The following is a 13607-nucleotide window of genomic DNA, read 5'->3' as shown; positions in this document are numbered from 1 at the left end:
CTTTCAATAGTTCTGAACACATTGATTTAGTGTGTTGCCAACAGTTCTATTATTAGAAGTTCTTGTGGTGACCGAGTCCAGTTGTTTGTTGCATGCGTGGACTCGCACTCACTGTGGGTTATTCTCCCAAGGATTTAGTCATCCTGGATCATATATTCATCTTCACTAAAGACTTTTTTTTCCCCTGTGGGGATCCTGTGTAATCAGGGCTGAGGTCTTGTTCCTCCAGGAGAGGTTCTGTGTCTGCTTCTACAAGGTCTCTGGGGGTATCACTGGCCCAGAACTCCAGGTTCCTAAACCACACAGATAGTATAAATTCTCATGTTAAACCACTAACATCATCAGGCTCTCGGGGAACAATTTTTATTTTCTTTATTTTTCTTTTTTCTGCCCAGAGCCTTGGCTAAGTATGAGAAGCTGTTCTGTTGTCTCCCTGTGCTGGTGGATGATTTTCTTCTCCTTGTCCACCTTTTTATTTCGTGTAAACTCCTTTGATAGTCCTGACTTTACCTGGAAGTTTCCGTTTCAGCTCCAGCCTCCAACTGGCCAGACCTCATCTCTGTCTCCACAGATGTTAAAACTCAACCTTGAAAGTTTCATTACTAAAGGGAGGTCACACTCACCAGTCCCAACTCAGCTGCCCAACTCAGTGTTGAGTTCCACTCTGGTTTTTCCTCTTCATTTTGCCCCCTGAAGATTCCTCTTATTATTATTATTTTTTGTGGTACGCGGGCCTCTCACTGTTGTGGCCTCTCCCGTTGCGGAGAACAGGCTCCAGACGTGCAGGCTCAGCGGCCATGGCTCACGGGCCCAGCCGCTCCGCGGCATGTGGGGTCCTCCCAGACTGGGGCACGAACCTGTGTCCCCTGCATTGGCAGGCGGACTCCCAACCACTGCACCACCAGGGAAGCCCTCCTCTTATTTTTTTAGTACACAGCTCTGCACTTAGAAGGATATTTTAAATATTTAATCTAGTATGAGTAGGTGTCTCATGGTGGTCATTTTTAGGTTATTACTAGAAACAGAAGTCTCCTGGCTCTGAGATGTGCTGTAGACCAGCTGGCTGAATCAATCCCTTCTTATCTCTTCCTTCCCTCACACACCTCCAGTTCCATACACGAGACAAAGTTCTCAAATTTGATAGTGTACAAAACCAACTTCTGGGTGCTTCTGAAACATACAGATAATTAGCAGCACGAGACTTGGATCAGGAGGACTGGGGTGGGGCCCAGGAATGTACATGGTTAACCAGTACTCTAGCTTTCTGGCATGGGGGACCCAGGACCACACCACTGTCTAAGGTTTCTTTCCCTTTCCCGGAGGTGGCTGAATTCTACTAGCAGTACCTGAACCACACCCAAAGGAACCCTGCCGGTCTCCATTCTGCAAAGCCTGAACTAGGCGATAGCAATGCCAACACACCCAAGGTTCATGAATTCTAGTCCAAGCTAGTCTAGGGCCACTTCCCTCAGCAGTGGAAGGGCAGAGGTGATGTCAATGACTGGTCTTCCTGGACTCCAGGTTGTGGGGTTGTCAAGAAAACAGGTCATTTATGCAGGCTTTATTCATCAAGACTTTGACATTACTTAGAGGTGGACTGAATTTTACTTTTGTACTAGGAAAGAAGGGTTTACTAGCAGATGGCTACTGTAAACAAAACTATAGACAGAATGGTTGATTCAATTAAGATATATATATTTTAGTGTAGGTTGCCACGTTCTAGATGGGTTATGCTCCAAAATGCCTCTGAAAACAGCCGTTTAGAATGTATCTTCCCATGGAAACATTATGAATAATGGTCAGTTTCCCAGCCCAGCCCACCCAAACCTGTAAAGATAGGGCTTCCCTGGTGGCACAGTGGTTGAGAGTCCGCCTGCCGATGCAGGGGACACGGGTTCGTGCCCCGGTCCGGGAAGATCCCACATGCCGCGAAGTGGCTGAGCCCGTGAGCCATGGCCACTGAGCCTGTGCGTCCAGAGCCTGTGCTCCGCAACGGGAGAGGTCACAACAGTGAGAGGCCCGTGTACCGCAAAAAAAAAAAAAAAAAAAAAAAAAAACCTGTAAAGATAATAACTGTTTCCATTTAAAACCGACTCTATGCCAGAACCGTTATATATGTCATCTGATACAATTCTCAAAATAATTCCGAAAGGTAGACATTTGTGTCCCTGGCTGAGAAGTGAAGGGACTTGCCCACTGTCACGTAGCTAGGAAGTGGCAGAGCCAGGCAGGTCTGGCTCCAAAGTCTGTATCATTGTCACCAGAAACCAGCCTGCCTTCCACAGCTCATAATCTTAATAGAGGGTGAGCAGCAGGGTGGGGATATCCATTCTTCTCTCCTAAAATATCTTCCTTCTCCACACTGAGGAAGAAACGTTAGGGGAATAATAGAACCTCCACTGTAGATACACGTGACTCAAGAGATGATGCACGACCATGAAGATCTGTATCATTTCTTTGGTGTCTCATATGGAGAAGCAGATCAGGAAAGGATGCAAGATGACAGATTAGTCAACTGCTTAGAATTTGTCTTTGAAAAAACAAACTACCTTGGGTTTCATTTTATAAGAATGGAAAGCACCTTACTAAAAGTTCACCTTCCTGCAACAGAGAATAAATAAGCCCTGGAGATCTAATGCACAGTATAGTGAATACAGACAACAATATTGTACTATAATCATCAAACTTGCTAAGAGACTGGAACTTAATTATTCCAACCACTAAAAAGAAATGATAATTATGAAATATGATAGACGTGCTAATTACTGCTACAATGGCAATCATATTAAAATATATAAATGGATCGAATTAACATGTATGCCTTGAATTACACAATGTTCTATGTCAAATATATTTCAATATATCAATCAATCAATCAAACCGCTCAGAAAAAAAAAGAAAAAGAAAGTTGGCTTTCCCCAACTCTCCCTCTCTGACAGTGACCTCTGCAGGGACATTAGAGGCTGCCTGCTCTCCAGGACTCACCTTGTCGGCCAACAGCTCCCTTATCTTGCTGGCCTGCAGGCGGAACCGGAAAAGCTGGCTTTCCAGGGCCAGGCAGCGCTTCTGCCAGTCCACACTGGTCCGGGTCTCCACCTTGAGTTCTGCCATGATGGAAGCAACTTCTGGAGATTCCAGGGAGCCCTGAGGGCCAGCACACAGAGAGGGGAAAAGTGTGTGAGCAAGAGTTCTCTGCGGAAAGGAGGAGGAGACCAAAGGAAGACAGAGGAAACAGGGCGGGGTGGGGGGATGGGGGAGGTAAGTGAGCCTGGCTCTCCCTCTGTCCCATGGCCAGCTCTCTGAGCTCAGCACGTCCCGTTCCATCAGAAGGTAGCTGCGCAACCTCAGGAAATCACAAAACCCAAGAAACCGCAAGGAGGACCTAGTCTCATCGTTACAGAAGTGAAAAGTAGGGCTCACTTATGGGCTTCCTTGGTGGCGCAGCGGTTGAGAATCCGCCTGCCGATGCAGAATACACGGGTTCGTGCCCCGATCCGGGAAGATCCCCCACATGCCGCGGAGCGGTTGGGCCTATGAGCCATGCCTAACGAGCATGCGCGTCCGGAGCCTGTGTTCTACAACGGGAGAAGCCACAACAGCGAGAGGCCCGCGTACCGCAAAACAAACGAACAAAACAAAAGTAGGGCTCATTTGTTTTTCATTCAACTATCCATTTAACAAAATTTTATTCATTCAACAAACATCTATGTGCCAGACACTGTTCTAGGCACTGGAGATGCAAAGGGAAATGAGAGAGGTCCCCTTGTCTTTTTGAAGAACTCTTAGTAAAGTCTAATTGCAAAATTACAATGTAGTCGCAATTGCTAATCAATATGCAGAGAAATGGAAGCAGAGAAATGGAGTGGACTATGCTGGGGGGAGGGTGTTTAGGGAAGGCTTAAAGTGGGTAACAGATTCATCCATGATCACGTGGCTAACTGGAGGCGGAACCCTGGTTCCCAGCTGAGTACTGATTCTTTACAACTATATAGATTTTAGATGGGAAAAAATGGAACGAAAATGTAATGCTTCAAATTTCCTTGACAACTTTCTATTTAGTTGGGATTTCATATATTGTCATCAAATCATCCTGTTTTGGAACGGATTTTCATTCTTTCCTTTATGTTATAAAATGCAAACCAGAAAATTGGTAGATATTTTGCTGTAGCCTCTGGAGAAAACCACAAGTCTTTAGAAAACACTTTAGACAAATTCAGAACAAGCCAAGGAGACACCTATAATATTTCCAGGCAGGGGGATTTACCCAGATGTCTCCTGAACATATTTTAGAGAAAGAAAACCTGGGTCGGGGATGAGAAAATGAAGAAGGATGTATGAGTGTGTATGAGAAGGGAGACACAGGCGCAAAGGGGGCACAAAGCAGAGAAGGGCTGGAAGACACATCCACCACCAGGACTTTTTAAATCCCCCTTCCAGGGTGCTATTAATAATTATGTTTGGCAACAAGCATAAATTTGGTCTGTCCCAAACCATGACATATGGTCTCCCTACTATCAGGTGATTTTAAAGAATAATTGTTAATTTTCTAGATTGATAATATATTATTTATTTATTTATTTATTTATAATTTTTAAAAAATTTATTTATTAAAAAAAATTTTTTTGGCCACGCCATAGGGCACACAGAATCTTAGTTCCCCGACCAGGGATCGAACCCATGCCCCCTGCATTGGGAGCATGGAGTCTTAACCACTGGACCGCCAGGGAAATCCCTATTATTTATTTATGTATTTATTTATTTTTTAAATTATTTATTTGTTTATTTTCGGCTGTGTTGGGTCTTCGTTTCTGTGCGAGGGCTTTCTCTAGTTGCAGCAAGCGGGGTCCACTCTTCATCGCGGTGTGCGGGCCTCTCCCTGTCGCGGCCTCTCTTGTTGCAGGCTCCAGATGCGCAGGCTCAGTAGCTGTGGCTCACGGGCTTAGTTGCTCCGCAGCATGTGGGATCTTCCCAGACCAGGGCTCGAACCCGTGTCCCCTGCATTGGCAGGCAGATTCTCAAGCACTGCGCCACCAGGGAAGCCCTATTATTTTTAATTTTTTCAATTTTTATTTTTTTAGCTGCTCTGTGCAGCATGTGGGATCTTAGTTTCCCGACCAGGGATCAAACCCGTGCCCCCTGCAGTGGAAGCAGAGAGTCTTGATAGTATTTTTAAATGTCATCTGTTAGAGATACATATGTCTTACAGGTGAAATGTTATAACGCGTCGGGTTTGCTTTAAAACACTTCACCATAGGAGATGAGGAGTTGGAGTGGAGGAAGATACATGCTATAAGATTTGTCAAAATGTTGATAATTTCTGAAGCTGGGTGATGTGTATACTGGTCTCTCTACTTGAGTATATGCCTAGAATTTCCCATAATAAAAATTTGTCATTAGAGAACAGACTTGTGGTTGCCGGAGGGAGGGAGGGAGGCAGGGATTGACTGGGAGTTTGGGGTTAGTAGAGGCAAACTATTACATTTAGAATGGATATACAACAAGGTCCTACTGTATAGCACAGGGAACTATATCCAATATCCTGGGATAAACCATAATGGAAAAGAATGTAAAAAAAAGAATGTATATGTATGTATAACTGAGTCACTTTGCTGTACAGAAGAAATCAGCACAACATTGTAAATCAACTATACTTGAATTAAAAAAAAGAAAGGTTAAAAAAATTGTCATTTAAAAAAAATCTCCTTTCCCTTCTTCAGGAGCCACATGGCTTCAGAAAACCCAGCCACCTCCTGTATGATAGGTTAACCACCAATATTGCTTCCCACCCCACATCTGACTTTTACAATATCATTCTCCCATTACACGCAACAAACAGCTATTATTTATTGAGTCCTTACTATATGCCAGGCACATGTGGCCTCTTTAATTTTCATGAGAACCCACGAGACAAGGAGTGGGCACTAGTCCACACTCTCAGGTGAGGACACAGAGGAACAGAGAGTTCTGTAGCTGGTAAGTAGTAGGGCTGGGATTCTCATTCCAAAATGCCTGTTTTTAGCTACTGTGCTCCTTACCCATCCCAAAACTGCAAACAATGTCGATTTCACAATGAGTCGGGTGGACTGTTAAGAATGAAATATTTTATAGGGCCTCTCAGGATCCTTGGCAGTAAGGCCAACCTATACCCCAGATTTCCCAGGGTGCCCTGGTCTCAAATATTCTGACGCTTTAACCTCCATAAGCACAGACATTTATCATGTGTCCTGACTTTTTGTTTAAAAAACAGGGTCAGTAGACCCGTAGAGAATGGCCCAACAATTAAACCACTGATGGGTCAGGTGATGGAGTCTTTCGGTTCTGGGATGCTCAGAACACTGGACACATGACCTCAGTCAGCCCTGCTCTCCCAGAACTGTCATCCCAAACAATCCGACATTGTGACCTCCCAGCAATCCCCACCTCAAAAGACTGGGACCAACTGGAACGGGCAGGAAGACAAAGGATGAAAACAAAACATGACCTTCTCTGAGCTAAGATCACAGCTGAAAAGACACAACAGAACCTTGTGGGGCCTCCACAGAAGGCCTGAGGCTTCATGTTTGGTTTTCTTTGTGCTTTAAGGGGATTTTACTTTCCCTGTATAATTAAAAAAAAAAAAAAAAAAAAGTGGCAGATCCGAAGGTAGGACCTTGGACTCTTGCAACCTAGCCCTGTGCTAAGAATTAGCAGTAAAAGCACCCAAGTAAAACCAAAGGGCAGGGGAAACTCAATCCTTTTGTGTTGTTAAAAAAAAGTTTGGTGAATGTTAATTCCCTCTTATTGATTGTCAAAACTGCAGCTCAGATGCCACAGGGGGAGTGGAAACCCAAATTATCAAAATCTCCAGGGACTCTGGAAATAAGATATGTCCTTGGTCTCTGCCTCGCTGTGACACCTGAGATCATACCTAGTCTGTAGGCAGCACTTTCCCCAATCCAGCATCCTCATGACATCAAGGCTTTGAACCCATCAAGTGCTCTGCTAAATCCTCTCCCTGCCTTGGGGATGCTGGCAAGGGAGATGGCACTCTTGTTAGGCTTGTCTCGGCATGGGAAGAGAGCTAAAAGGTTTCTAAATGGATCTGGAACGAGGTGCCTGCTGCCAAGCCAAGGCCCAGAGGCTCTTCCGACAGAAGCAGGTGGCCAGAGCTGCGGCTATATAACACAGGATGTTAAGGGAAGGTACCAGTAAGATGAACCTCAACTGCTAAGTCACCTTGTACTTGTACCTCCCATAAAGATGCGCAAGGATAAGCAGAAAGAACTTGCAGAATGGTCCTTGACTCTTCAAAGCATTGCTTTATCAGGTGTTATTTCTCTGTTACCCTCTGGATATCCCTGAGATGGAGGACAAGTGATATAATTCACAGTAAACAGATGAGAAAACTCATCACATCTGTGGCTTGCTTACAGACACACAGCCAAGTAGTATCAGAGCTGGGCCAAGAATCCTGATCTCCCAACATCTAAAACTGTCCTCTTTCCATGAAGATGCTTCCATAGTGGTGGTAGAGTCTTATGCTACCAGGCTAGCCTAATGCACATATAGCACTAATGTGTTGTGTTAGATGAGGAAATGATATACGGGATGTGAACTGGGGACAAACCCCAGCTCAGTGGTTTGTTTCATGTTTTAGCTTCAAACATACATACGTAGGGAGAACAGTACAATAAATCCCCCTGTGCCCTCCAGCCAGCTAATGATCACCAACTCATAGCCACTCTTGTGAAAGCCAGTTCTCTTGATCCCCACTAGTGCCCAGCATGCTAAACTGCTTGGCAGGCAAGAGTCAAACGGTTGCCATGGCCTTGGCACCTACTTTGGAACTCCCTAAGCCCTCCAGCACCCTGGACTGACACGCCACAGAAGCCAGCAGAGATATGCCTCAAGAGGCAGGGGCTGCGTGTAGGACTGTGGTGAAGAGAGGGCACAGGACGTTGTTACGTAACTTCAGACTCTAGCCTGTCTCAGAGAAAATGCAAACTTGAACTGGGATAGCTCTGGCAAGTTTAGGGATTTGACCAGAAATGGACAAAATGCTAAAATTAAATTAAATTTAGGGCTTCCCTGGTGGTGCAGTGGTTGAGAGTCCGCCTGCCGATGCAGGGGACACGGGTTCGTGCCCCGGTCCGGGAGGATCCCGCGTGCCGCGGAGCTGCTGGGCCAGTGAGCCATGGCCGCTGAGCCTGTGCGTCTGGAGCCTGTGCTCCGCAACGGGAGAGGCCACAACAGTGAGAGGCCAGCATACCGCAAAAAAAAAAAAAAAAAAAAAAATTAAATTTAACCGACTTTTGTTAAGTGATTCCTATGTGTGAGGTTGGGCACATAAAGATGAGCAAAGATCCTGTGGCTTGTGAGGCTCAGGTCTACAGTCTGAATATCCTGGGACTTTCCTGCAAAGAGGGCCGATCAGCACAAGTGCCTAAAAGAAAGAGGTCAGAGGTCGCTGCAGGAGGCATCGGAAGGTAACAGGGACTCTGTTCTGGGTACAGTTTCCACTAGGCTCTCCTCTGTCACCTCACTGTGGCTCACTCTCTGACCACGAGCACCTTTTGTCATTCTCAATTCGAAAGTGATCCGCAGGGCTTCCCTGATGGCGCAGTGGTTGAGAGTCCACCTGCTGATGCAGGGGACATGGGTTCGTGCCCTGGTCTGGGAAGATCCCACATGCCGCGGAGCGGCTGGGCCCGTGAGCCATGGCCGCTGAGCCTGCGCGTCCGGAGCCTGTGCTCCACAGCGGGAGAGGCCACAACAGTGAGAGGCCCGCGTACCACAAAAAAAAAAAAAAAAAAAGAGAAAGTGCTCCACAGATGAGGCTAACCACGTGCCCAACGGTGGGCAAGTAAGAGCTCTGCGCCCCCTTTCTGGGGTTGGAGCCGGGGGGAGGGTGAGTGAACACAGGGGCACAACTCCCTCCATCTCTCACTGTCATGTGATCAAGCCAACAACACGCATTTAACCTCTTTTGGGTACTGAGTAAGCATCACATTTCACAATGTTGGGAGAGACAGGAAAAGGTGAACACGTTCAAGCCTTCTGGGATCTAAATACCAAAAGGGGCTAAGAGAACCACGAAGACAAAACCAATAAAGAGAAACGGCAGAGTGTAGTACGTAAGATCCTGAGTTCTGGCACCAAAGAGACCTGGGTTTGAATACTGAAGCACGAATTAATCCTGTGACCTTCGTGACCTTTGACCATTTGCCTAACTTCTCTGAGCCTGTTTGAAATTGAGGGCAATAATATTTGAGAAGGAGAGCCGTAATATTAGGTGGAACCATATGAAACTGTCAACATTTAACCATTTTTTGACCTTCGAAAATGGCAATTTCATAGACCACACTATGTCGGATTTTGTTGAGAATTAAAGGAGGTATTACAAAAGCCTGGCACGCAGGAAGCACTCAGTAAATGACAGTTACTATCAACAAACAAAAAGCAAACCCACAGTGCCCTGGGCATAGTAGGAGATGCAGCCCACAGATGTGCTCACCACCAGATCAGGGAGGAGGTCAGGGGATTTTTAAAAATTATTTTATCTCTTTATTTTTGAATATTAAGCAAAAGAGTATATGGTGCAAAGTAAGCCTTCTTCCCACCCCTGTACTCCAGCCATAGTTCTCCCCAGAGGCAATTACTGTTATGGGGATTTGTGTCTTTCAGTGCAAATACAAGCTGTTCAGTGCATATACGAGTGTTCCCATATACGAGGCACACACATACACACACACAAACAGTGGCACACTATACACACTGTACTTAATATAACTCAGAGAGTTTCCTACATCTACCTATCTATCTATCTATCCCATTCTCCCTTCATGCTTTTTTTTAAAATTATTTATTTTATTTTTGGCTGCGTTGGGTCTTCGTTGCTGCGCGTGGACTTTCTCTAGTTGCAGTGAGTGGGGGCTACACTTTGTTGCAGTGCATGGGCTTCTCATTGCTGTGGCTTCTCTTGTTGCGGAGCACGGGCTCTAGGTGCGCGGGCTTCAGCAGTTGTGGCACGCGGGCTCAGTAGTTGTGGCTCACGGGCTCTAGAGCGCAGGCTCAGTAGTTGTGGCGCACAGGCTTAGTTGCTCCGCAGCATGTGGGATCTTCCCTGACCAGGGCTCGAACCCGTGTCCCCTGCACTGGCAGGTGGATTCTTAACCACTGTGCCACCAGGGAAGTCTCCCTTCATGCTTTTTAACAGCTTTATTGTATTCTACTGTATGGCTATTACATGATCTCATTTGAGTCCCTAACTGACAGGCATTTGGGTTGTTTTAAACCTTTTGCTAAAATAAACAATGCTGCAATGAATGTTCAACGAATAGACATCATTTCATACACATCAGAGTTTATCTGAAGGATAAAGTTCCAGAAATGGAATTGTAGGACGAAGTAATGTACATTTTTAAATGGCCAAATAGTCCAAATTGCCCTCCGCTGAGGTTATTCTAATTCATACTCCAGCCAGCAACAAGTGCCAGTTTCCCCACAGAGGTGATCAGTTTTGAACTCGTTTTTGACAGAAGGGAGAGACGGTTCAGGTGGGCTGGCCAGAGAATGCAAGGATGGTGACTCAGCGGCCAGCCTGCCATGAAGTCACCGGGACCGGGAGTGAGGGAATCCTGACACCTCAGCGTCAGCATGTAGAAAGCACTCTTCAACCGATAGGGAGCACAGAGATCCACACAGTTACACAGCCTCCCAGAGAGAAGGAGGGAACAATAAGGAGCACTCCTCCAGGAGCACACTGGGAAGAACAACACCCCTTCCCTGTAGCTGGTGAAGCGGAGTCACATTTTCTCAGCTCACTAGTTAGTTTCAATGACTTTGGGACCACCGGGTGTACCCCACCATAACCCAGCTCTGGGCAGACCCCCTAAGAGGCCTATGGGAGATGGAGGGGGGTGGACAGTGAAGCAAACCCCACATTTGGACTTTAGGAGGCGTCCGTTTGAGTCTTGCCTCTTCCACTTTTCTGCTATATGACCTTGGGCAAATCACAATTTTTCTGAGTCCTAGTTTCCTCCTTTATCAAATGGGGATAACAAGCAGAAAGACTAGAAGTTATGTTCTATAAAGTGTTAAGTGAAGTTACCATACACAGTGTCTGCGGCATAGAAGACAGTCCAAAAAGTTTAATGAAGGAACGAATGTCTTTTCCATTGAAATTGCTATTAAAATGATCTTTCAAGCAGAAGTTTTAGCTGGAACTAAGGCTCTGTCCGGAAGAGTTTTATGAGGTGTACTCATAGTGAAAAGCTTATGGAGGAGACGTCCCCTGGCAGGGCCAGATCCAACAGAGAGCGGATCTACTACCAGATGAGGGTCTTCATGGCCTCTGCTACCTCGATTAAGGTCCCCCTGCGCCCCGGTAATCGATTCCTCTCTAAAGCTCCTAGGACGCAGAGCTCCTGGTGTCATTCGGCACCCAACGGGTTTTCTTTTCTGTTTGGCTGACCTGCCTCTAGGAGTCTAGCCTCGGACCCCTAAGAGAACCACGCAGAAATCACAGAAGAGACAACCCGAGATGAGACTTTAAGGAAAGCGGGAGGGGTGAGAGCTAGCGAGAGCTCAGGCAACGCGGTGGAAAGCCTGCAAGTTCGCTCCGAGGGCCCTTCCCGGAGCAACTGGATCGAGCCGGTCCCAAACTCCGGATCCTCTCCAGGAAGGCTACTCCTCGCCTCGCAGTGCGGGCTCCCAGAGCCTGACCCGCCGCTCCCAGCGCTCCTGGCTGCTGGGAGCTCGTTTCCAGGTAGGGAGGCACCTGCTCCGGAATCGCCCTCCAGCCAGAGGGAGCCGATCCTCTCCGCCCAACCAAACACCCTCCCGGGCCCGCGAACCAACCCTCCACCCCACCCCCGCCCCAACCCCACCTCTGCCCGCGGGGCCGCTCACCTCCAGCCCGCTCGCAGGCGTTCCTGCCGCGCACCGGGCACCCGGTCCTCCCCCGCGCGCGTCCGCCTCTGACCTTGCGTCGATCTCGTCCGAGTCCGCAGCGGCCGCCGGGTCTCCGCTCCCCAGCAGCAGGGGTCGGGCTGGGCGGGGCGGGCCGGGCTGGGCCGGGAGGGGTGCCCGCCGGCTGGCCGCACAAAGCCGAGCCGACCTCGCAGCGCCCCATTCAACGCTCCGCCGCGCCCCCTCCTCGTCCGCTCCCCGCCCGCTCCTTAAAGGCAGAGCGCCGGGCTCGGCTCCCGGGGCGGCTCGCGGAGAGGCACAGGAAATGACCTCAGCAGGCTCCAGCCTCCCACCTCTCCGCACCGCTGGGCTCGTCCCTGGGGCGGCGGGGACGGCGGCGGGGTCCCGTGGGCCGCGGGGAGGAGGGGGGTGTCTCCCAGACTGCGGCCCCGAGCTCTCTGTGGAGGCCGAATCGGCTGCCGCCCGGGGCGGCCGGAGAGCCCCGGCATCTGCTCAGCTCCCAACCAAACTGGGACCCTCGCGGGACGCGGCACAAGACCAGACCCTCCCCCCAAAAGGAGGTTCGAGCATTTGTCGGGCGATTTGCAGGAACCGTCACGCCCGGATATTTGGAGCAGAAGTCTGTCCCACTGGCAGACCAAAGTTCTGATTTGTAATTTGAAACAAAACAAAACTCGCCACAGCCTAAAGGGTAATTTGCTTGCGTCTGTACGACTGTATGTATGCATGCACTCATTTATTTTAAAGGAGCCGGCCTAGGAGCCGGAAAGGCCAACAGGCCACCGCCTGCGGGCAGCTCGCAGTGAACCCTTGCAGTCCCTCAGCTCACCAGTATAATCCTACACCCAGAGGAGAGTGTAGCACTCAATTTTTGGTTAGGTGGATATGGGGTAAAGAAGATGAATATGGAGAATATTGCAGGGAAGAATCCGCATTTCAAAACAGAGCTTTCTTCCCCAATCCTGCGGGCTCTCATTATAAGCCTGAACAGGGGCAGACATCACCAGGGTCCGTTTCTGCAAAGGGGCTTTAGAAGTCTCACTCCTGGCAGTGGTACAGGAGTCCCTGGCTGCACCCCAGGTTTGAATCTGAGTCTCTGGAGATGAGGCTGGGAATTTGCCCAGCTAATAAATTCTCCGGGTAATTCTCATGCACAATTTTGAGTGCCCAGACTCTATGGAAAGCTGACCCCAGTAGTTCAGGAGGCCAAGGGTGAAAATTCAACTGGGCCAGTGGGACTTCAGGGGCTGAGCTTGCAAATGGATTCATAGCTCCTGAGGATTGGAATAGAACAGCCCCAGACTGTGGGACACTAGCCTCTGCTGTCCCCTTCAACACTGGAAGTGGTTGCCTAAGGAAGCCCAAAAGCAAGTCCTGTGGAGTTTGTAAGGGAGACTCGTTTGTTCATTCATGCATGCATGCATGCATGCACTCACTCATTTTGAACAGGTAATTATGCACATAGTATAAATTTCAAATAATACGGAAGGGCTAACAATGAATAGTAAGCCTTCCTCCTGCCCTGTCTCTTGTCCCCTAGATCACTCCCCCTCAAAAGCAGCTCCTGTTGTAAATTTTTGTGTGTATTCCTTCAAGATATAAAACATACATAAGTATTTATGTATTCATAAATGCATGTGTATTCATATATATATATATATTTTTATATCCCTTTCAACACTGAGGAAGGCTTTTTT

General features: G+C 47.9%; 1 protein-coding gene across 1 annotated transcript in view; it reads right to left on the bottom strand.

Moving 5' to 3' along the window:
• The window catches only part of PLEKHH1 (pleckstrin homology, MyTH4 and FERM domain containing H1), a gene marked incomplete at both ends in the record, with an annotated part of 47050 nt that extends 43939 nt beyond the window's left edge, over positions 1 to 3111 (bottom strand). Inside the window, one exon of the mRNA XM_079700629.1 lies at positions 2986 to 3111. Within this exon, the coding sequence (XP_079556755.1) occupies positions 2986 to 3111 (126 nt within the window). The remainder of the gene's footprint in view (positions 1 to 2985) is intronic.
• Between the last annotated feature and the right edge of the window lie 10496 nt (positions 3112 to 13607).

Source organism: Hyperoodon ampullatus (genome assembly GCF_949752795.1).
Source record: "Hyperoodon ampullatus genome assembly, chromosome: 3".
Classification (NCBI taxonomy): Eukaryota; Metazoa; Chordata; class Mammalia; order Artiodactyla; family Ziphiidae; genus Hyperoodon; species Hyperoodon ampullatus.
The sequence above is the reverse complement of the archived record's forward strand: the minus strand, read 5'-3'. Positions and strand labels throughout refer to the sequence as shown.